Source organism: Suncus etruscus, chromosome 8 (genome assembly GCF_024139225.1).
Source record: "Suncus etruscus isolate mSunEtr1 chromosome 8, mSunEtr1.pri.cur, whole genome shotgun sequence".
Lineage (NCBI taxonomy): Eukaryota > Metazoa > Chordata > Mammalia > Eulipotyphla > Soricidae > Suncus > Suncus etruscus.
The window spans coordinates 1,962,308-1,984,445 of NC_064855.1; the positions used below are offsets into that span (position 1 = coordinate 1,962,308).

Below are 22,138 nucleotides of genomic sequence, written 5' to 3' on the forward strand. Positions count from 1 at the left end.
GAGGACAGTAGACAGATATTTACAGTTCACACTCACAGTTGGGCCCCTCTGCGCAGGCTTAGATTCGTGTCTTTTCCCCGCCTGATGTCCCAAGCAGGGAATCCAGCTTCTGCAGCAGTCTGCCGGCCGGTTTTTATGTTCTGAATCCCGCCCTGGAAATGGCCTCCGGGATAGGGAGAGCAGATTTCTGGAGCCTCTTTTGCTCCACTCCCGAGAGTTTCACACAAGAGGACAGTAGACAGATATTTACAGTTCACACTCACAGTTGGGCCCCTCTGCGCAGGCTTAGATTCGTGTCTTTTCCCCGCCTGATGTCCCAAGCAGGGAATCCAGCTTCTGCAGCAGTCTGCCGGCCGGTTTTTATGTTCTGAATCCCGCCCTGGAAATGGCCTCCGGGATAGGGAGAGCAGATTTCTGGAGCCTCTTTTGCTCCACTCCCGAGAGTTTCACACAAGAGGACAGTAGACAGATATTTACAGTTCACACTCACAGTTGGGCCCCTCTGCGCAGGCTTAGATTCGTGTCTTTTCCCCGCCTGATGTCCCAAGCAGGGAATCCAGCTTCTGCAGCAGTCTGCCGGCCGGTTTTTATGTTCTGAATCCCGCCCTGGAAATGGCCTCCGGGATAGGGAGAGCAGATTTCTGGAGCCTCTTTTGCTCCACTCCCGAGAGTTTCACACAAGAGGACAGTAGACAGATATTTACAGTTCACACTCACAGTTGGGCCCCTCTGCGCAGGCTTAGATTCGTGTCTTTTCCCCGCCTGATGTCCCAAGCAGGGAATCCAGCTTCTGCAGCAGTCTGCCGGCCGGTTTTTATGTTCTGAATCCCGCCCTGGAAATGGCCTCCGGGATAGGGAGAGCAGATTTCTGGAGCCTCTTTTGCTCCACTCCCGAGAGTTTCACACAAGAGGACAGTAGACAGATATTTACAGTTCACACTCACAGTTGGGCCCCTCTGCGCAGGCTTAGATTCGTGTCTTTTCCCCGCCTGATGTCCCAAGCAGGGAATCCAGCTTCTGCAGCAGTCTGCCGGCCGGTTTTTATGTTCTGAATCCCGCCCTGGAAATGGCCTCCGGGATAGGGAGAGCAGATTTCTGGAGCCTCTTTTGCTCCACTCCCGAGAGTTTCACACAAGAGGACAGTAGACAGATATTTACAGTTCACACTCACAGTTGGGCCCCTCTGCGCAGGCGTAGATTCGTGTCTTTTCCCCGCCTGATGTCCCAAGCAGGGAATCCAGCTTCTGCAGCAGTCTGCCGGCCGGTTTTTATGTTCTGAATCCCGCCCTGGAAATGGCCTCCGGGATAGGGAGAGCAGATTTCTGGAGCCTCTTTTGCTCCACTCCCAAGAGTTTCACACAAGAGGACAGTAGACAGATATTTACAGTTCACACTCACAGTTGGGCCCCTCTGCGCAGGCTTAGATTCGTGTCTTTTCCCCGCCTGATGTCCCAAGCAGGGAATCCAGCTTCTGCAGCAGTCTGCCGGCCGGTTTTTATGTTCTGAATCCCGCCCTGGAATTGGCCTCCGGGATAGGGAGAGCAGATTTCTGGAGCCTCTTTTGCTCCACTCCCAAGAGTTTCACACAAGAGGACAGTAGACAGATATTTACAGTTCACACTCACAGTTGGGCCCCTCTGCGCAGGCTTAGATTCGTGTCTGTTCCCCGCCTGATGTCCCAAGCAGGGAATCCAGCTTCTGCAGCAGTCTGCCGGCCGGTTTTTATGTTCTGAATCCCGCCCTGGAAATGGCCTCCGGGATAGGGAGAGCAGATTTCTGGAGCCTCTTTTGCTCCAATCCCAAGAGTTTCACACAAGAGGACAGTAGACAGATATTTACAGTTCACACTCACAGTTGGGCCCCTCTGCGCAGGCTTAGATTCGTGTCTTTTCCCCGCCTGATGTCCCAAGCAGGGAATCCAGCTTCTGCAGCAGTCTGCCGGCCGGTTTTTATGTTCTGAATCCCGCCCTGGAAATGGCCTCCGGGATAGGGAGAGCAGATTTCTGGAGCCTCTTTTGCTCCACTCCCGAGAGTTTCACACAAGAGGACAGTAGACAGATATTTACAGTTCACACTCACAGTTGGGCCCCTCTGCGCAGGCTTAGATTCGTGTCTTTTCCCCGCCTGATGTCCCAAGCAGGGAATCCAGCTTCTGCAGCAGTCTGCCGGCCGGTTTTTATGTTCTGAATCCCGCCCTGGAAATGGCCTCCGGGATAGGGAGAGCAGATTTCTGGAGCCTCTTTTGCTCCACTCCCGAGAGTTTCACACAAGAGGACAGTAGACAGATATTTACAGTTCACACTCACAGTTGGGCCCCTCTGCGCAGGCTTAGATTCGTGTCTTTTCCCCGCCTGATGTCCCAAGCAGGGAATCCAGCTTCTGCAGCAGTCTGCCGGCCGGTTTTTATGTTCTGAATCCCGCCCTGGAAATGGCCTCCGGGATAGGGAGAGCAGATTTCTGGAGCCTCTTTTGCTCCACTCCCGAGAGTTTCACACAAGAGGACAGTAGACAGATATTTACAGTTCACACTCACAGTTGGGCCCCTCTGCGCAGGCTTAGATTCGTGTCTTTTCCCCGCCTGATGTCCCAAGCAGGGAATCCAGGTTCTGCAGCAGTCTGCCGGCCGGTTTTTATGTTCTGAATCCCGCCCTGGAAATGGCCTCCAGGATAGGGAGAGCAGATTTCTGGAGCCTCTTTTGCTCCACTCCCAAGAGTTTCACACAATAGGACAGTAGACAGATATTTACAGTTCACACTCACAGTTGGGCCCCTCTGCGCAGGCTTAGATTCGTGTCTGTTCCCCGCCTGATGTCCCAAGCAGGGAATCCAGCTTCTGCAGCAGTCTGCCGGCCGGTTTTTATGTTCTGAATCCCGCCCTGGAAATGGCCTCCGGGATAGGGAGAGCAGATTTCTGGAGCCTCTTTTGCTCCAATCCCAAGAGTTTCACACAAGAGGACAGTAGACAGATATTTACAGTTCACACTCACAGTTGGGCCCCTCTGCGCAGGCTTAGATTCGTGTCTTTTCCCCGCCTGATGTCCCAAGCAGGGAATCCAGCTTCTGCAGCAGTCTGCCGGCCGGTTTTTATGTTCTGAATCCCGCCCTGGAAATGGCCTCCGGGATAGGGAGAGCAGATTTCTAGAGCCTCTTTTGCTCCACTCCCGAGAGTTTCACACAAGAGGACAGTAGACAGATATTTACAGTTCACACTCACAGTTGGGCCCCTCTGCGCAGGCTTAGATTCGTGTCTTTTCCCCGCCTGATGTCCCAAGCAGGGAATCCAGCTTCTGCAGCAGTCTGCCGGCCGGTTTTTATGTTCTGAATCCCGCCCTGGAAATGGCCTCCGGGATAGGGAGAGCAGATTTCTGGAGCCTCTTTTGCTCCACTCCCGAGAGTTTCACACAAGAGGACAGTAGACAGATATTTACAGTTCACACTCACAGTTGGGCCCCTCTGCGCAGGCTTAGATTCGTGTCTTTTCCCCGCCTGATGTCCCAAGCAGGGAATCCAGCTTCTGCAGCAGTCTGCCGGCCGGTTTTTATGTTCTGAATCCCGCCCTGGAAATGGCCTCCGGGATAGGGAGAGCAGATTTCTGGAGCCTCTTTTGCTCCACTCCCGAGAGTTTCACACAAGAGGACAGTAGACAGATATTTACAGTTCACACTCACAGTTGGGCCCCTCTGCGCAGGCTTAGATTCGTGTCTTTTCCCCGCCTGATGTCCCAAGCAGGGAATCCAGCTTCTGCAGCAGTCTGCCGGCCGGTTTTTATGTTCTGAATCCCGCCCTGGAAATGGCCTCCGGGATAGGGAGAGCAGATTTCTGGAGCCTCTTTTGCTCCACTCCCAAGAGTTTCACACAAGAGGACAGTAGACAGATATTTACAGTTCACACTCACAGTTGGGCCCCTCTGCGCAGGCTTAGATTCGTGTCTTTTCCCCGCCTGATGTCCCAAGCAGGGAATCCAGCTTCTGCAGCAGTCTGCCGGCCGGTTTTTATGTTCTGAATCCCGCCCTGGAATTGGCCTCCGGGATAGGGAGAGCAGATTTCTGGAGCCTCTTTTGCTCCACTCCCAAGAGTTTCACACAAGAGGACAGTAGACAGATATTTACAGTTCACACTCACAGTTGGGCCCCTCTGCGCAGGCTTAGATTCGTGTCTGTTCCCCGCCTGATGTCCCAAGCAGGGAATCCAGCTTCTGCAGCAGTCTGCCGGCCGGTTTTTATGTTCTGAATCCCGCCCTGGAAATGGCCTCCGGGATAGGGAGAGCAGATTTCTGGAGCCTCTTTTGCTCCAATCCCAAGAGTTTCACACAAGAGGACAGTAGACAGATATTTACAGTTCACACTCACAGTTGGGCCCCTCTGCGCAGGCTTAGATTCGTGTCTTTTCCCCGCCTGATGTCCCAAGCAGGGAATCCAGCTTCTGCAGCAGTCTGCCGGCCGGTTTTTATGTTCTGAATCCCGCCCTGGAAATGGCCTCCGGGATAGGGAGAGCAGATTTCTGGAGCCTCTTTTGCTCCACTCCCGAGAGTTTCACACAAGAGGACAGTAGACAGATATTTACAGTTCACACTCACAGTTGGGCCCCTCTGCGCAGGCTTAGATTCGTGTCTTTTCCCCGCCTGATGTCCCAAGCAGGGAATCCAGCTTCTGCAGCAGTCTGCCGGCCGGTTTTTATGTTCTGAATCCCGCCCTGGAAATGGCCTCCGGGATAGGGAGAGCAGATTTCTGGAGCCTCTTTTGCTCCACTCCCGAGAGTTTCACACAAGAGGACAGTAGACAGATATTTACAGTTCACACTCACAGTTGGGCCCCTCTGCGCAGGCTTAGATTCGTGTCTTTTCCCCGCCTGATGTCCCAAGCAGGGAATCCAGCTTCTGCAGCAGTCTGCCGGCCGGTTTTTATGTTCTGAATCCCGCCCTGGAAATGGCCTCCGGGATAGGGAGAGCAGATTTCTGGAGCCTCTTTTGCTCCACTCCCGAGAGTTTCACACAAGAGGACAGTAGACAGATATTTACAGTTCACACTCACAGTTGGGCCCCTCTGCGCAGGCTTAGATTCGTGTCTTTTCCCCGCCTGATGTCCCAAGCAGGGAATCCAGCTTCTGCAGCAGTCTGCCGGCCGGTTTTTATGTTCTGAATCCCGCCCTGGAAATGGCCTCCGGGATAGGGAGAGCAGATTTCTGGAGCCTCTTTTGCTCCACTCCCAAGAGTTTCACACAAGAGGACAGTAGACAGATATTTACAGTTCACACTCACAGTTGGGCCCCTCTGCGCAGGCTTAGATTCGTGTCTTTTCCCCGCCTGATGTCCCAAGCAGGGAATCCAGCTTCTGCAGCAGTCTGCCGGCCGGTTTTTTATGTTCTGAATCCCGCCCTGGAAATGGCCTCCGGGATAGGGAGAGCAGATTTCTGGAGCCTCTTTTGCTCCACTCCCGAGAGTTTCACACAAGAGGACAGTAGACAGATATTTACAGTTCACACTCACAGTTGGGCCCCTCTGCGCAGGCTTAGATTCGTGTCTTTTCCCCGCCTGATGTCCCAAGCAGGGAATCCAGCTTCTGCAGCAGTCTGCCGGCCGGTTTTTATGTTCTGAATCCCGCCCTGGAAATGGCCTCCGGGATAGGGAGAGCAGATTTCTGGAGCCTCTTTTGCTCCACTCCCAAGAGTTTCACACAAGAGGACAGTAGACAGATATTTACAGTTCACACTCACAGTTGGGCCCCTCTGCGCAGGCTTAGATTCGTGTCTTTTCCCCGCCTGATGTCCCAAGCAGGGAATCCAGCTTCTGCAGCAGTCTGCCGGCCGGTTTTTATGTTCTGAATCCCGCCCTGGAAATGGCCTCCGGGATAGGGAGAGCAGATTTCTGGAGCCTCTTTTGCTCCACTCCCGAGAGTTTCACACAAGAGGACAGTAGACAGATATTTACAGTTCACACTCACAGTTGGGCCCCTCTGCGCAGGCTTAGATTCGTGTCTTTTCCCCGCCTGATGTCCCAAGCAGGGAATCCAGCTTCTGCAGCAGTCTGCCGGCCGGTTTTTATGTTCTGAATCCCGCCCTGGAAATGGCCTCCGGGATAGGGAGAGCAGATTTCTGGAGCCTCTTTTGCTCCACTCCCGAGAGTTTCACACAAGAGGACAGTAGACAGATATTTACAGTTCACACTCACAGTTGGGCCCCTCTGCGCAGGCTTAGATTCGTGTCTTTTCCCCGCCTGATGTCCCAAGCAGGGAATCCAGCTTCTGCAGCAGTCTGCCGGCCGGTTTTTATGTTCTGAATCCCGCCCTGGAAATGGCCTCCAGGATAGGGAGAGCAGATTTCTGGAGCCTCTTTTGCTCCACTCCCAAGAGTTTCACACAATAGGACAGTAGACAGATATTTACAGTTCACACTCACAGTTGGGCCCCTCTGCGCAGGCTTAGATTCGTGTCTGTTCCCCGCCTGATGTCCCAAGCAGGGAATCCAGCTTCTGCAGCAGTCTGCCGGCCGGTTTTTATGTTCTGAATCCCGCCCTGGAAATGGCCTCCGGGATAGGGAGAGCAGATTTCTGGAGCCTCTTTTGCTCCACTCCCGAGAGTTTCACACAAGAGGACAGTAGACAGATATTTACAGTTCACACTCACAGTTGGGCCCCTCTGCGCAGGCTTAGATTCGTGTCTTTTCCCCGCCTGATGTCCCAAGCAGGGAATCCAGCTTCTGCAGCAGTCTGCCGGCCGGTTTTTATGTTCTGAATCCCGCCCAGGAAATGGCCTCCGGGATAGGGAGAGCAGATTTCTGGAGCCTCTTTTGCTCCACTCCCAAGAGTTTCACACAAGAGGACAGTAGACAGATATTTACAGTTCACACTCACAGTTGGGCCCCTCTGCGCAGGCTTAGATTCGTGTCTTTTCCCCGCCTGATGTCCCAAGCAGGGAATCCAGCTTCTGCAGCAGTCTGCCGTCCGGTTTTTATGTTCTGAATCCCGCCCTGGAAATGGCCTCCGGGATAGGGAGAGCAGATTTCTGGAGCCTCTTTTGCTCCACTCCCAAGAGTTTCACACAAGAGGACAGTAGACAGATATTTACAGTTCACACTCACAGTTGGGCCCCTCTGCGCAGGCTTAGATTCGTGTCTGTTCCCCGCCTGATGTCCCAAGCAGGGAATCCAGCTTCTGCAGCAGTCTGCCGGCCGGTTTTTATGTTCTGAATCCCGCCCTGGAAATGGTTTTTATTTTTCTTGTTGTTTATTTTGCGTATTACATTGATAGATTTACAGATGTTAAACCATCCTTGCATTCCTGGGATGAAACCTACTTGGTCATAGTGGATGATCTTCTTAATGAGGCATTGAATCCTATTTGCCAGGATTTTGTTGAGGATCTTTGCATCTGCATTCATCAGCGATATTGGTCTGTAATTTTCTTTTTTCGTAGCATCTCTGTCTGGTTTAGGTATCAAGGTGATGTTGGCTTCATAAAAGCTATTTGGGAGTGTTTCCACTTGTTCAATTTCATGAAAGAGTCTTGCCAGGATTGGTAGTAGTTCCTCTTGGAAAGTTTGAAAGAATTCATTAGTGAATCCATCTGGGCCTGGGCTTTTGTTTTTGGGCAGACATTTGATTACCGTTTTAATTTCATTGATGGAGATGGGGGTGTTTAGATATGCTACATCCTCTTCCTTCAACCGTGGAAGATTATAAGAGTCCAAGAATTTATCCATTTCTTCCAGGTTCTCATTTTTAGTGGCATAGAGTTTTTCAAAGTAGTTTCTGATTACCCTTTGAATCTCTGTCATATTATTAGTGATCTCTCCTTTTTCATTCCTAATACGAGTTATCAAGTTTCTCTCTTTCTTTGTTAGGTTTGCCAGTGGTCTATCAATCTTGTTTATTTTTTCAAAGAACCAACTTCTGCTTTCATTGATCTTTTGGATTGTTTTTGGGTTTCCACTTCGTTGATTTTTGCTCTCAGCTTTGTTATTTCCTTCTGTCTCCCTATTTTTGGGTCCTTTTGTTGAGCACTTTCTAGTTCTATAAGCTGTATCATTAAGCTACTCAGGTAAGCTCCTTCTTCCTTCCTGATGTGCGCTTGCAAAGCTATAAATTTTTCTCTCAGTACTGCTTTTGCTGTGTCCCATAAGTTCTGATATTTTGTGTCTTTATTGTCATTTGTTTCCAGGAACCTTTTGATTTCCTCCTTGATTTCATCTCGGACCCACTGGTTATTGAGTATGAGGCTGTTTAACTTCCAGGTGATAAAGTTTTTCTTCTGAGTCCCTTTGGAATTCACAAATAATTTCAGAGCCTTGTGGTCAGCGAAGGTAGTCTGCAAAATTTCTATCCTCTTGATCTTATGGAGGTATGTTTTATGTGCCAGCATGTAGTCTATCCTGGAGAATGTCCCATGTACATTGGAGAAGAATGTGTACCCAGGTTTCTGGGGATGGAGTGTCCTATATATATCCACTAGGCCTCTTTCTTCCATTTCTCTCCTCAGATCTAGTATATTCTTGTTGGGTTTCAGTCTGGTTGACCTATCCAGTGTTGACAAAGCCGTGTTGAGGTCCCCCACAATTATTGTGTTGTTATTGATATTATTTTTCAGATTTGTCAACAGTTGTATTAAATATTTTGCTGGCCCCTCATTCGTTGCATATATGTTTAGGAGAGTGATTTCTTCCTGCTTTACATACCCCTTGATTAATATAAAAGGTCCATTTTTGTCCCTTACAACCTTCCTGAGTATAAAGTTTGCATTATCTGATATTAGTATGGTCACTCCAGCTTTTTTATGGGTGCTGTTTGCTTGGATAATTTTTCTCCAGTCTTTTATTTTGAGTCTATGTTTGTTCTGGCTATTCAGGTGCGTTTCTTGTAGGCAGCAGAAGGTTGGATTGAGTTTTTTTTTTATCCATTTAGCCACTCTGTGTCTCTTGACTGGTGCATTTAGTCCATTGATGTTGAGAGAAAGAATTGTCCTGGGATTTAATGCCATCTTTATATCGAAATTTGGTGTGTCTTTTGGTTAGTCTTGTCTTAAATTAGGTCTTTCAGTTTTTCTCTTAAGACTGGTTTTGAGTCTGTAAAGTTTCTGAGTTGGTTTTTGTCTGTGAAACCATGTATTCTTCCGTCAAACCGGAAAGTGAGTTTTGCTGGGTACAATATTCTAGGTGAAGCATTCATTTCATTCAGTCTTCTCACAATGTCCCACCACTGCTTTCTGGCATTGAGTGTTTCTGGTGACAGGTCTGCTGTAAATCTCAAGGATGCTTTCTTGAATGTAATTTCCCCTTTTGATCTTGCTGTTTTCAGAATTCTGTCTCTATCTGTGGGATTTTTCATTGTGACTAGGATGTGTCTTGGGGTGATTTTTCTGGGGTCTCTTTTGGTTGGTACTCTTCGAGCATGCAGGATTTGATCATATATATTCTTTAGCTCTGGAAGTTTCTCTTTAATGATGTTCTTGACCGTTGATTCTTCCTGGAAATTTTCTTCCTGGGTCTCTGGGACTCTAATGATTCTTAAGTTGTTTCTGTTGATCTTATCATAGACTTCTATCATCATCTGTTCCCATTCTTTGACTAATTTTTCCATTGTCTGTTCATTTGCTTTAAGTTTTTTTCCAATCTCTCCTGCTGTATGGAATTGTTATGTATCTCATCTTCCACAGCACCAAGTCTATTCTCAGCTTCTGATACCCTGTCCCAGAGCTTATCCATTTTGTCATTCACTTCGTTTACTGACTTTTTCAGACCTGTTAGTTGACATGTTATTTCAGTTTGGAGTTTTGTGATTTCTGTTTTCATATTTTCTTGGTTCTTATTAGTGTTCTGTTCAACTCTATCCATGGTTTCTTGGAGATCTTTGAGCATCTTCCATATTGATAGTCTAAAGTCCTTATCTGAGAGGTTGATTAGTTGGTTGGTCATTATCTGGTCCTCAGAATTGTCATCTTCATTCTCTATGTCTGATTCTGGCCTGCATTGTTTCCCCATTGTCACACTTGTATTGTGGGTTTTTCTACGTGTTGTGGTGGAGTTCATTGGCTATATGATGCAGACACCACTCTCCTCTGGCTCCTCCCTTTCTGGATGGGTTGACTTGCCTCTAAGGGAGGGGAGTCCTCCGTGAATGAAGCCTCACACAGGATCAAATCTTAGGCCCGAGCACGCAGCAGAGAAGACAGTCCGGTGAGAAATGCTTGCTTCTGTGATCCAGCACGGTTCTTAATGTGATTTTTTCTTCTTGTTGCGATGGTGTTCTTTTTCGCTTGCTCGCTGGGTAGCTTCAGAATGCAGTTTTTTGGGGGTTCACTTCCCAGGGCTCTGAGGAGAGCCGCTCACTGGGTAGCTTCAGAATGCAGTTTTTGGGGGTTCGCTTCCCAGGGCTCTGAGGAGAGTCTAAGGAGTCAAAAAAGACAGAGAAGCACAGGACAGGGCTCCCTTCAGGTCCTCAGCCCGCTCGCTGGGTAGCTTCAGAATGCAGTTTTGGGGGGTTTGCTTCCCAGGGCTCTGAGGAGAGCTCCAAGGATTCAGAAAAGACAGAGAAGCACAGGGCAGGGCTCCCTTCAGGTTCTCAGTTTCCTCAGAAGAAGCACAGCCAGGCGGGGACTCCGCAAGTGAGTCAATCAGCACTTCACCTGGCAGTCCCCACAGTCAGCCATATTTTACTCACTCACCGGCTCGCTGGGTAGCTTCAGAATGCAGTTTTTGGGGGTTCGCTTCCCAGGGCTCTGAGGGGCGCTCCAAGGATTCAGAAAAGACAGAGAAGCAAAGTGCAGGGCTCCCTTCAGGTCCTCAGTTTCCTCAGAAGAAGCACAGCCAGGCGGGGACTCCGCAAGTGAGTCAATCAGCACTTCACCTGGCAGTCCCCAAGGTCAGCCACCTCTTACTCACCCGCTCGCTGGGTAGCTTCAGAATGGGGTTATTTTCTTAATGTCCATTTCTTCCTTATTACTATTGGTGTACAGAAAAGCCATTGATTGTTGTGTGTTAATTTTGTAGCCTGCCACCTTGCTATATGAGTCTATTGTTTCTAGAAGCTTTTTGGTAGAAACTTTAGGGTTTTCTATGTAGATTATCATGTCATCTGCAAACAGCAAGAGCTTGACTTCTTCCTTTCCTATCTGGATTCCCTTGATATCTTTTTTTTTTTTTTTTTTTGCCTAATCACTATAGCGAGTACTTCCAGTGCTATGTTGAATAGAAGTGGTGAGAGAGGACAGCCTTGTCTTGTGGCAGAATTTAGAGGAAAGGCTTTCAGTTTTTCTCCATTGAGGACAATATTTGCCTCTGGCTTGTGGTAAATGGCCTTAACTATATGGAGAAAGGTTCCTTCCATTCCCATCTTGCTGAGAGTTTTGATCAAGAATGAGGGTTGGACCTTATCAAATGCTTTCTCTGTGTCTATTAATATGATCATGGATTTCTATTTTTCTTGTTGTTGATGTTGTGTACTATGTTGATAGATTTATGGATTATGGGCTCGGAGAGAAGCACAGCGGCGTTTGCCTTGCAAGGAGCTGATCCAGGACCAAAGGTGGTTGGTTCGAATCCCGGTGTCCCATATGGTCCTCCGTGCCTGCCAGGAGCTATTTCTGAGCAGACAGCCAGGAGTAACCCCTGAGCACCGCCGGGTGTGGCCCAAAAACCAAAAAAAAAAAAAAGATTTATGGATGTTAAACCAGCCCTGCATTCCTGGGGATGAAAACTACTTGATCGTAGTGGATGATTTTCTTTTTTTTTTTTTTTTTTTTTGGTTTTTGGGCCACACCCGGTGACGCTCAGGGGTTACTCCTGGCTATGCGCTCAGAAGTCGCTCCTGGCTTGGGGGACCATATGGGACGCCGGGGGATCGAACCGCGGTCCGTCTCCTAGGCTAGCGCAGGTAAGGCAGGCACCTTACCTCGAGCGCCACCGCCCGGCCCCTTTTTTTTTTTTTTTTTTTGGTTTTTGGGCCACACCCATTTGACGCTCAGGGGTTACTCTTGGCTATGCGCTCAGAAGTCGCTCCTGGCTTGGGGGACCATATGGGACGCCGGGGGATTGAACCGAGGTCCGTCCTAGGCTAGCGCAGGTAAGGCAGGCACCTTACCTCTAGCGCCACCGCCCGGCCCCTGGATGATTTTCTTAATGAGCCATTGAATCCTATTTGCCAGGATTTTGTTGAGGATCTTTGCATTTGTATTCATCAGCGATATTGGTCTGTAATTTTCTTTTTTGGTAGCATCTCTGTCTGGTTTAGGTATCAAGGCGATGTTGGCTTCATAAAAGCTATTTGGAAGTGTTCCTGTTTTTTTGATTTCATGAAAGAGTCTTGCCAGGATTGGTAGAAGTTCCTCTTGAAAGGTTTGAAAGAATTCATTAGTAAATCCATCTAGGCCTGGCCTTTTGTTTTTGGGCAGACATTTGATTACTGTCTTAATTTCCTCAATAGTGATGGGTGTGTTTAGATATGATACATCCTCTTCATTCAACCATGGAAGATTATGAGTCCAAAAATTTATCCATTTCTTCCAGGTTTTCGTTTTTAGTGGCATAGAGTTTCTCAAAGTAGTTTCTGATTATCCTTTGGATCTCTACCATATCAGTAGTGATCTCTCATTTTTCATTCCTAATAAGAATTATCAAGTTTCTCTCTCTCTCTCTCTCTCTCTCTCTTTCTTTGTTAATTTTGCCAGTGGTCTATCAATCTTGTTTATTTTTTCAAAGAACCAACTTCTGCTTTCATTGATCTTTTGGATTGTTTTTCAGGTTTCCACTTCATTGATTTCTGCTCTCAGCTTTGTTATTTCCTTCTGTCTCCCTATTTTTGGGTCATTTTGTTGAGTACTTTCTAATTCTATGAGCTGTGTCATTAAGCTATTCAGGTATGCCCCTTCTTTCCTGATGTGTGCTTGTATAAATTTTCCTCTCAGTACCGCTTTTGCTGTGTCCTATAGGTTCTGATAGTTTGTGTCTCTATTGTCATTTGTTTCTAGGAAGGTTTTGATTTCCTCTTTGATTTTATCTCAGACCCACTGGTTGTTCAGTTGCAGGGTATTTAACTTCCAGGTATTAAAATTTTTCTTCTGTGTTCCTTTGTGGTTCACATATAATTTCAGGGCCTTGTGGTCAGCGAAGGTAGCCTGCAAAATTTCTATCCTCTTGATAGTATGGAGGTATGTTTTATGTGCTAGCATGTCGTCTATCCTGGAGAATGTTCCATGTACATTAGAGAAGAATGTGTATCTGGACTTCTGGGGGTGGAGTGTCCTGTATATATCTACTAGGCCTCTTTCTTCCATTTCTCTTTTCAGGTCTAGTATATTCTTGTTGGATTTCAGTCTGGTTGACCTGTCAAGTGTTGACAATGCTGTGTTGAGGTCTCCCACAATTATTGTGTTGTTATTAATATTATTTTTCAGATTTGTCAACAGTTGTATTAAATATTTTGCTGGCCCCTCATTAGGTGCATATATGTTTAGGAGAGTGATTTCTTCCTGCTGTACATATCCCTTGATTAATACAAAATGTCCATCTTTGTCCCTTACAACTTTCCTAAGTATAAAGTTTGCATCACCTGATATTACTATGTCTACTCCATCTTTTTTATAGGTGTTGTTTGCTTGCATGATTTACCTCCAGCCTTTTATTTTGAGTCTATGTTTGTTCTGACTATTCAGGTGTGTTTCTTTTAGGCAGTAGAAGGTTGGATTGAGTTTTTTGATCCATATAGCCACTCTGTGTCTCTTAACTGGTGCATTTAGTCCATTGACATTATGAGAAAGAATTGTCCTGGGAGTTAGTGCCATCTTTATATCAAAGTTTGCTTTTTCTGTTGGTCAGTCTTGTCTTAAAGTAGGCCGTTCAGTTTGTCTTTTAAGAATGGTTTTGAGTCTGTAAAGTTTCTGAGCTGTTGTTTGTCTGTGAAATCATGTATTGTTCCTTCAAACCTGAAAGTGAGTTTTGCTGGGTGCAGTATTCTAGGCGAAGCATTTATTTCATTGAGTTTTGTCACTATGTCCCACCACTGCCTTCTGGCCTTGAGTGTTTCTGGTGACAGGTCTGCAGTAAATCTCAAGGATGTTTTCTTGAATGTAATTTCTCTTTTCAATCTTGCTGCTTTCAGAATTCTGTTTCTATCTTTAGGATTCGTCATTGTGAGTAGGATGTGTCTTGGGGTATTTTTTCTGGGGTCTCTTTTAGTTGGTACTCTTTGGGCATGCAGGATTTGATTGCATGTATTCATTAGCTCTGGTAGTTTCTCTTTAATGATGTTCTTGACAGTTGATTCTTCCTGGAGATTTTCATCCTGGGTCTCTGTGACTCCAATGATTCTTAAGTTGTTTCTGTTGATCTTATCATATACTTCTATTTTCATCTGTTCCCATTCTTTGAGTAATTTTTCCATTGTTTTATTGTTTGCTTTAAGGATTTTTTTCCAATTTCTTCTGCTGCATGGAATTGTTATTCATCTCATCTTCCAGTGAACTAATTCTATTCTCAGCTGCTGTTAACCTACGGAAAAGCTCAACCATGTTTTTCTTCAATTCATATACTGATTTTTTTCAGACCTGATATTTGATCTGAAATTTCAGTTTGGAGTTTACTGATTTCTATCTTCATATTCTCTTGATTCTTATTTGTTTTCTCTTCTATACTTTCTTTGAGTTTTTTGAACATCTTCCATATTGCAATTCTAAACTCCTTATCTGAGAGACTGACTAGTTGGTTGGCCATGTTCAAGTCATCAGAGTTGCCATCGTCATTCTCTATGTTTGGCACTGGCCTGCGTTGTTTCCTCATTGTCACACTTGTGTTATGGGTTTCTACATGTTGTGGTTGTATTCATTGGCTAAATGTGTGCATGGCCGGGAAGTGAAGCAGAGCAGCCATGCTCCTCTGCCTCCACCCTTTCTAGGCTTGTAAACTCACCTCCAGGGAAGGCTCCAGGGAAGGGGAGTCATCCACAGATAAGCCACACACAGGATGAAATCAGGCCGAAGATGGAGCACAGCACAGAAGACAGGCAGATAGGGGTGCTGACATCTGAGTTCCAGCATAGTTCAGTGGCTTTCCCTTTCTGGGCATGTAAGCTCACCTCCAGGAAAGGCTCCAGGGAAGGCGAGCTGTCTGCAGATGAGCCACACACAGGATGAAATGAGGCCGAAAATGAGCACAGCACAGAAGACAGGCAGATAGGGGTGCTGGCATCTGAGTTCCAGCATAGTTCAGCGGCTTTCCCTTTCTGGGCATGTAAGCTCACCTCCAGGGAAGGCTCCAGGGAAGGCGAACTGTCTGCAGATGAGCCACACACAGGATAAAATCAGGCCGAAAATGGTGCACAGCACAGAAGACAGGCAGATAGGGGTGCTGGCATCTGAGTTCCAGCAGAATTCAGCGGCTTCCCCTTTCTGGGCTTGTAAAGTCAGCCATTTCTTATTCACTCACTTGCTCGCTGTGTAGCTCCAGAATGCAGTTTTTTTTGGGTTTGCCTCCCAGGGCTCTGAGGAGAGCTTCAAGGATTCAGAAAAGACAGAGAAGCATAGGACAGGGTTCTCTTTAGGTCCTCAGTTTCCTCAGAAGAAGCACAGCAGGGCGGAGACTCTACAGGTGAAGCAATCAGCACTTCACCTGGCAGTCCCCACAGTCAGCCATTTCTTACTCACTCACTCACTTGTTGGGTAGCTTCAGAATGCAGTTTTTGGGGGGTTCGCTTCCCAGGGCTCTGAGGAGAGCTTGAATGATTCAGGAAAGGCAGAGAAGCACAGGAAAGGGTTCTCTTTAGGTCCTCATTTTCCTCAGAAGACCTAGCCTTACCTCTTACAATGATCCATTTTAGTGTGTTTTATACACAGCATAAAATATTTGATGTTCTTGGTTATTTTGCACACATTTTGTATCTAATTTTGTTTTTATATAAACAATCGCTTTTTCATTATGATCAATCGTGTAGAAGTCAGATACTATCAATTTGCATGTTTCTTATTAGCTATTTATTTAATATATTGTTTCTATTATGCAAAAGGAATCAGAACAAGTCCCCCAATTTTGTATTCTTTTTCAAATTGTTTAGAATTATTTCAATCTTTAGATTTACATATTCCAGAAAGGGTTTTCAATTTCTCCATTACATATATATGAAGTGAAAAGTAAGAGTTTATTATGCACTTATAAAAATATATTAACTCATTCCAGAATCCTGAAAAATCAGGTAACACTTAATATGTTTTTGCTCTATATAAACAATGCAGGTTGTCCATATGTACTATAGTGATAGATAATGTAATTTCACTCGAAGTATGAATAAAGAAAACTGGAAACAACTCTACTCTTTCTATCTGCAATGACATAATCACATACTTAGATTAGTAAGTCCAAATGAATAATTTAGAACACAATATCAAATATAATATCAAAGAAATAAAATAACTCCCTTTGATGAATGATAATATATAATACTATAGCCCTATTCAATGAGTTACACCTTGACAATTACATTAGAGGTTTATTTAAAGCTATAAATCTGAAAATAAGGAAATTTTAGAATATAGAATGTCTTGTTTCTGAAGTATCTAGAATTTTTCTGAAAAACTAAATATCAGCTATAAAATTTTGTGCCAGCTTGTTCTAAATCATAAACTCAGTACATTAAATAATTGAATACCCAAAAAACACATACAGGTAAAGCTACAATACAGAATGCAGCAGTAATAAGAAAGGAGAAAAAAGAAATCCTATTCTGGCCAGCGCGGCCGGGAGCGAGAGTGGCGGCCTGAGGCGCGGTGCCCGCGTGCGTGCGGAGCGCGCATCATGGGCGACCCGGACGCGCCGGAAGTGGCCGCCCGAGAGGCGGAGAGGCTCTCTCCAGACACCAATGAAAATGAAGCCAAGGCGATTGCAGAGCCACTCCTAAGTAAGAGTTCTCGGAGGTCGACTTATCAAAGGATCTCCCTCACTGGAATAAGCTTCAATTAGAAGCTTATTATTATTATTATTATTATTATTATTATTATTATTATCATTATTATTATTATTATTCTCACATCTTAGCCTTTTGTGCAGCTAGTGATGGAATTGTGAATGAAAACTTGGTGGAGCGCTTTAGCCAGGAAGTACAGGTTCCAGAAGCTCGCTGTTTCTATGGCTTTCAGATTCTTACCGAGAATGTTCACTCGGAGATGTACAGTTTGCTAATAGACACTTACATCAGAGATCCTAAGGAAAGGGAACTTCTATTTAATGCAATTGAAACAATGCCTTGTGTTAAGAAAAAAGCAGACTGGGCCTTGCAGTGGATAGCAGATAGGAAATCTACTTTCGGGGAAAGGGTAGTAGCCTTTGCTGCTGTAGAAGGAGTTTTCTTCTCGGGATCCTTTGCTGCAATATTTTGGCTAAAGAAAAGAGGTTTAATGCCTGGACTGACTTTTTCCAATGAACTCATCAGCAGAGATGAAGGGCTTCATTGTAACTTCGCTTGCCTGATATTTCAATACTTAGTAAACAAACCTTCAGAAGAAAGGGTGAGAGAGATCATTGCTAACGCTGTTAGAATTGAACAGGAGTTTTTAACAGAAGCTTTATCTGTTGACCTCATTGGAATGAACTGTTTTTTGATGAAACAGTATATTGAGTTTGTAGCAGACAGGTTACTTGTGGAACTTGGATTCTCAAAGGTCTTTGAGGCCCAAAACCCCTTTGACTTTATGGAAAACATTTCATTGGGAGAAAAAACAAATTTCTTTGAGAAGCGAGTTTCAGAATATCAACGTCTCGCTGTTATGACACAAACCACTGATAATGTCTTCACCTTGGATGCAGATTTTTAAAACCCTCTCTTTTTAAAAAAAATTTTTTTTAAATTTTTGAGCCACACATGGTAGCACTCAGGGCTCTTGGCTCTGCACTTCAGAAATCGCTTCTGGCAGGCTTGGGGGACCATATGGGATGCCAGGAATTGAACTCGTGTCTTCCCAGGTTGGCTGAATGCAAGGCAAATGTCTTACTGTTTGCTATTGCTCTGGCCCCTGGTTTTTTTTTAAATACTATCTTAATGCACTATGATTACAAACATGTTTGTAGTTGGGTTTCAGTCATAAAAAGTACACCCCCCCTTCACCAGTGCATTGCCCGCCTGATAAGTAATTAATATCAGAGAACCTATAAGGCACTGATAGGACTTTACAAGAACAAAAAATAGACTCCATCAAAAAAAGAGAAATTCCTCAAAGAAGAGATAAAGTGCAACTTGTTGCACCAGTGCAATTTTTCTGCCACAATTTTCCTCCATTTCCTACCTCCCCCTCACCTCCTGCCTGTCTTCAATAGAGGCATTGTATTTCTCTGTTGTTGTCAGGGTAGCTGTTAGTGTAGCCATTTCTCTAGCTGCACATACCACACCAAAAAAATGCTCTGTATCACTAATCATCAGGGAAATGCACATATAGAAGAAAACAAAGACAGAGAACATAGAGAATATTTATCTCAGATATTGGAAATTTTTATTAATTTATCCTTGCCTTTGACATCTACCGATAAATGCATGTTGCAAGATTGCCTTAAAGTATTTTTTAAAAAGAACTCAGAGACAATAATAGGATTTATTGCAGCCATTGTGATGCAGGAGTATTCTTTGAAAAGGACAGAAATTTGGAAACTACCACCTGTGTTCTTAATACATTTGAATCTCTTCTATAATGGCAATTAGATGAAAAACCACAGACCTATGTGGACTTTTCCTTTAAAAAATCTTGACTTATAGTAGTACATTGTGGACTCTAAGAACAATCATGAATACAATTTATTCTCTGTTTAGAACCATCATGGTGAAATGGAAAAGGGTCATCGCACAGTCTATTATAAAAATACAGCAAGGAAATGTTGGTTTAAATTTGATGATCAAGAAGTATCAGAAATTGAAAAATATTAGCTACTAAGAATAGTTATTTTATCCATTAAGAATGAGAACTCGGCTGGAGAGATAGCATAGTGACAGGGCATTTGCCTTGCATGCTGAAGGATCAAATTCTGACATCCATATGGTCCCCTGAGCCTGCCGGGGGCGATTTCTGAGTATAGAGCCAGGAGTAGCCCCTGAGCGCTGCCGGGTGTGACCCAAAAACCAGAAAGAAAAAAAAAAAAGAATGAGAACTCATCCTTCCTCTCACCTAAATTCATTGTAGCGCTATTTATAATAGCCAGACTCTGGAAATAATCAAGATGCCCTTCAACAGATGAATAGCTAAAGAAACGGTGGTACATATACACAATGGAATATTATGCAGCCGTCAGAAGAGATGAAGTTATGAAGTTTTCCTATACATGGATGCGTATGGAATCTATTATGCTGAGTGAAATACATCAGAGGGAGAGAGATAAACAAAGAATGGTCTCACTCATCTATGGGTTTTGAGAAAAATAAAAGACATTTGTGTAATGATTCTCAGAGACAAAATAGAGGAGGACTAGAAGGTCCAGCTCACGACATGAAGCTCACCACAGAGAGTGATGGGTGCAATCACAGAAATAATTACACTGAGACCCATCATAACAAAGTGTGACTGAACGTGGGAAGTAGAAAGCCTGTCTAGAGTACAGGCCGGTGTGGGGTGGGGAGGAGGGACACTTGGGACATTGGTGATGGAAATGTTGCACTGGTGAAGGGTCTTTTTTATATGTATATATAAAATAGAAATCAAATGACATGAGAATATAGTTAGTAGTTTAGCTTTGAATTAATTTTTGGTTTGAGTCAATATAACAAGGCCTCATATAAAATTTTTTAAAAAATATAATTTTCCTTATGTCATCTTCTAAGCTGTATGTTGCTAGTCGAGCATTTTATTGTTGGTTTTGTTGAGCTTATGAGGCTTTTAGACAATTTCACAACTAATTTAATATATTCTTACTGGAAAGACAATATTAAAACCATGGGAGTATCACACCACCACTTATGTGGCCACACAGTCTATAACTTGGATGATCAGTGGAGCACGGCTGATGAGCTCCTATGGGGACAAAAAAAAGTATCAGAAATTGAAAAATATTAGTTACTAAGAGCAGTTATTTTATCCATTAAGGATGAGAACTCACCCTTCCTTTCACCTAAATTCTGGCTATTGTAAATAGCCAGACTCTGGAAACAATCAAGATGCCCTTCAACAGATGAATGGCTAAAGAAACTGCTACATATACACAATGAAATATTATGCAGCCTTCAGGAGAGATGAAGTCATGAAATTTTTCTATACATGCATGTACATGGAATCTATTATGCTGAGTGAAATAAGTCAGAAGGAGAGACACAGAATCTATGGGGTTTTAGAAAAATATTATTGAAATAATTCTCAGAAATAATAGCGAAATAATTCATTATTGAAATAATTCTCAGAGATGAGAGCCAGGAGGACTGGCTCACCATATGAAGCTCACCACAAAGAGTGGTGTGTGCGGTTAGAGAAATAACTGCACTGAGAACTATTATAGCAATGTCAATGTGTAAGGGAAATAGAAAACCTGTCTCAAATACAGGCAAGGAGGTGGAAGGAGATAGGGGCATTGGTGATGGGAATGTTGCACTGGTGAAGGGAGGTGTTCTTTTTATGACTGAACCCCAACTACAATCACGTTTGTAAACATGGTGTTTAAACTAAAGATATTAATTATTTAAAAAAGGGAAAAAAAAGAAATCCTATTCTGTAGAAATGTAGAAACTCTTTTTCTAAAAATATTTACTTTATTTAAAAGCATTGTGGTTACAAAAATGTTCATAATTAAGTTTCAGGCATACAATGTACATCATCCTTCACCAGGACATGTTTCCCACCACCAATGACCCCAGTTTCCCTCCCACCCTCCACCCTGATCGAGTCTTGGTAGACATTTTACTTTTCTTTTTCTCTCTCTCTCTCTTCCTTTTATCCCCCCTTCAGATACTGTAGTTTTCACTACTGTTAATGAAGAGGTATGTATCATGAATATCAATTCATTCCCTTTTAGCATCCAATTTTTTGTCCAGAGTGATCATTTCTAATTTCCATCGTTATAGTGGTCCCTTCTCTGACCTAACTGCACTGATTCACTATTGTGGCAAGCTTCCCACATGGACAGGCCCTCCTGACCCTCATCTCTATTGTCTCTGGGTTAGACACTATCTTTTATTTTTCTTATAGTCCACAAACGAGATTGTTCTATATGTATTCCTCTCCCTCTGACTCATTTCACTTAGCATAATAATCTCCATACCCATCCACATATAAGCAAATTTCATGTTTTTGTTTTTCCTAACAGCTTCAGAGTACTCCATTGTGTACATGTACCTCAGTTTCCTTATCCACTCAACTGTTCTTGGGTACTTGGGTTGTTTCCAGATTTTGGCTATTGTAAATAATGCTGTGACAAACATAGAAATGCAGAGGGCTTTTCTGCATGGTGTTTTTTGGGATCCTAGGGTATATTTCTAGAGGTGGTATTGCTGGATCATATGGGAGCTCAACTTTATGAGAAATAACCATATTGTTTTCCAAAAAGGCTAGACCAGTTTACATTCCCACCAGCAGTGAATGAGAGTTTTCTTTCAGCATCCACGCCAGCACTGGTTATTCTTGGTCTTTGTGATGTGTGCGAATCTCTGTGGTGTGAGATGATACCTCATTAATGTTTTGATTTTCATCTCCCTGATGATTGGTGATGTGGAGCATTTTTTTCATGTGTCTTTTGGCCATCTGTATTTCTTCTTTGAGAAAATGTCTGTTTATTTTTTCCATTTTTGATAAGGTTAGGTGTATTTTTCTTGTTAAGTTCTATTAGTGTCTTGTATATCTTAGATATTAACTCCTTAAATTATGGGTGTTGGTGAATAGAGAAATAAAGAGATCAAACCAAAGTTTCAATGCAAAAAGAGGTCGAAAGCTACACCAAAAAGTAGCTGATCCACTAAAATTCAAATGGTCTCCTATGGCAGTTGGATGAGACAACGAGACAATGAGAGTTGGTTGGCTGTTGGAAAAAATAAGGCAGTTGGGTCTGGACACTCCCCTTGGATACTTTATGCCGGTATAAAAAGAGAAACTTGGACTGTTGAGATGGGGCACAGAATAGTGACCAGAGCAGTGCCTGCTGGCTTGAAGGGGGGGGGGGGCAGACATAAAGCATTGGAGGAAAGCTGCCTGCTTTGCAACTACTCT

General features: G+C 44.2%; 1 protein-coding gene across 1 annotated transcript; it reads left to right on the plus strand.

Moving 5' to 3' along the window:
- Positions 1-16,766: 16,766 nt before the first annotated feature.
- On the plus strand, positions 16,767-17,805 carry LOC126015508 (ribonucleoside-diphosphate reductase subunit M2 B-like). Its single transcript, XM_049778046.1, is given in 2 exon segments — positions 16,767-16,884; positions 16,887-17,805. Coding segments are annotated over 2 exon segments (1,014 nt in total). The 3' UTR covers positions 17,783-17,805.
- The last annotated feature ends 4,333 nt before the right edge of the window (positions 17,806-22,138 follow it).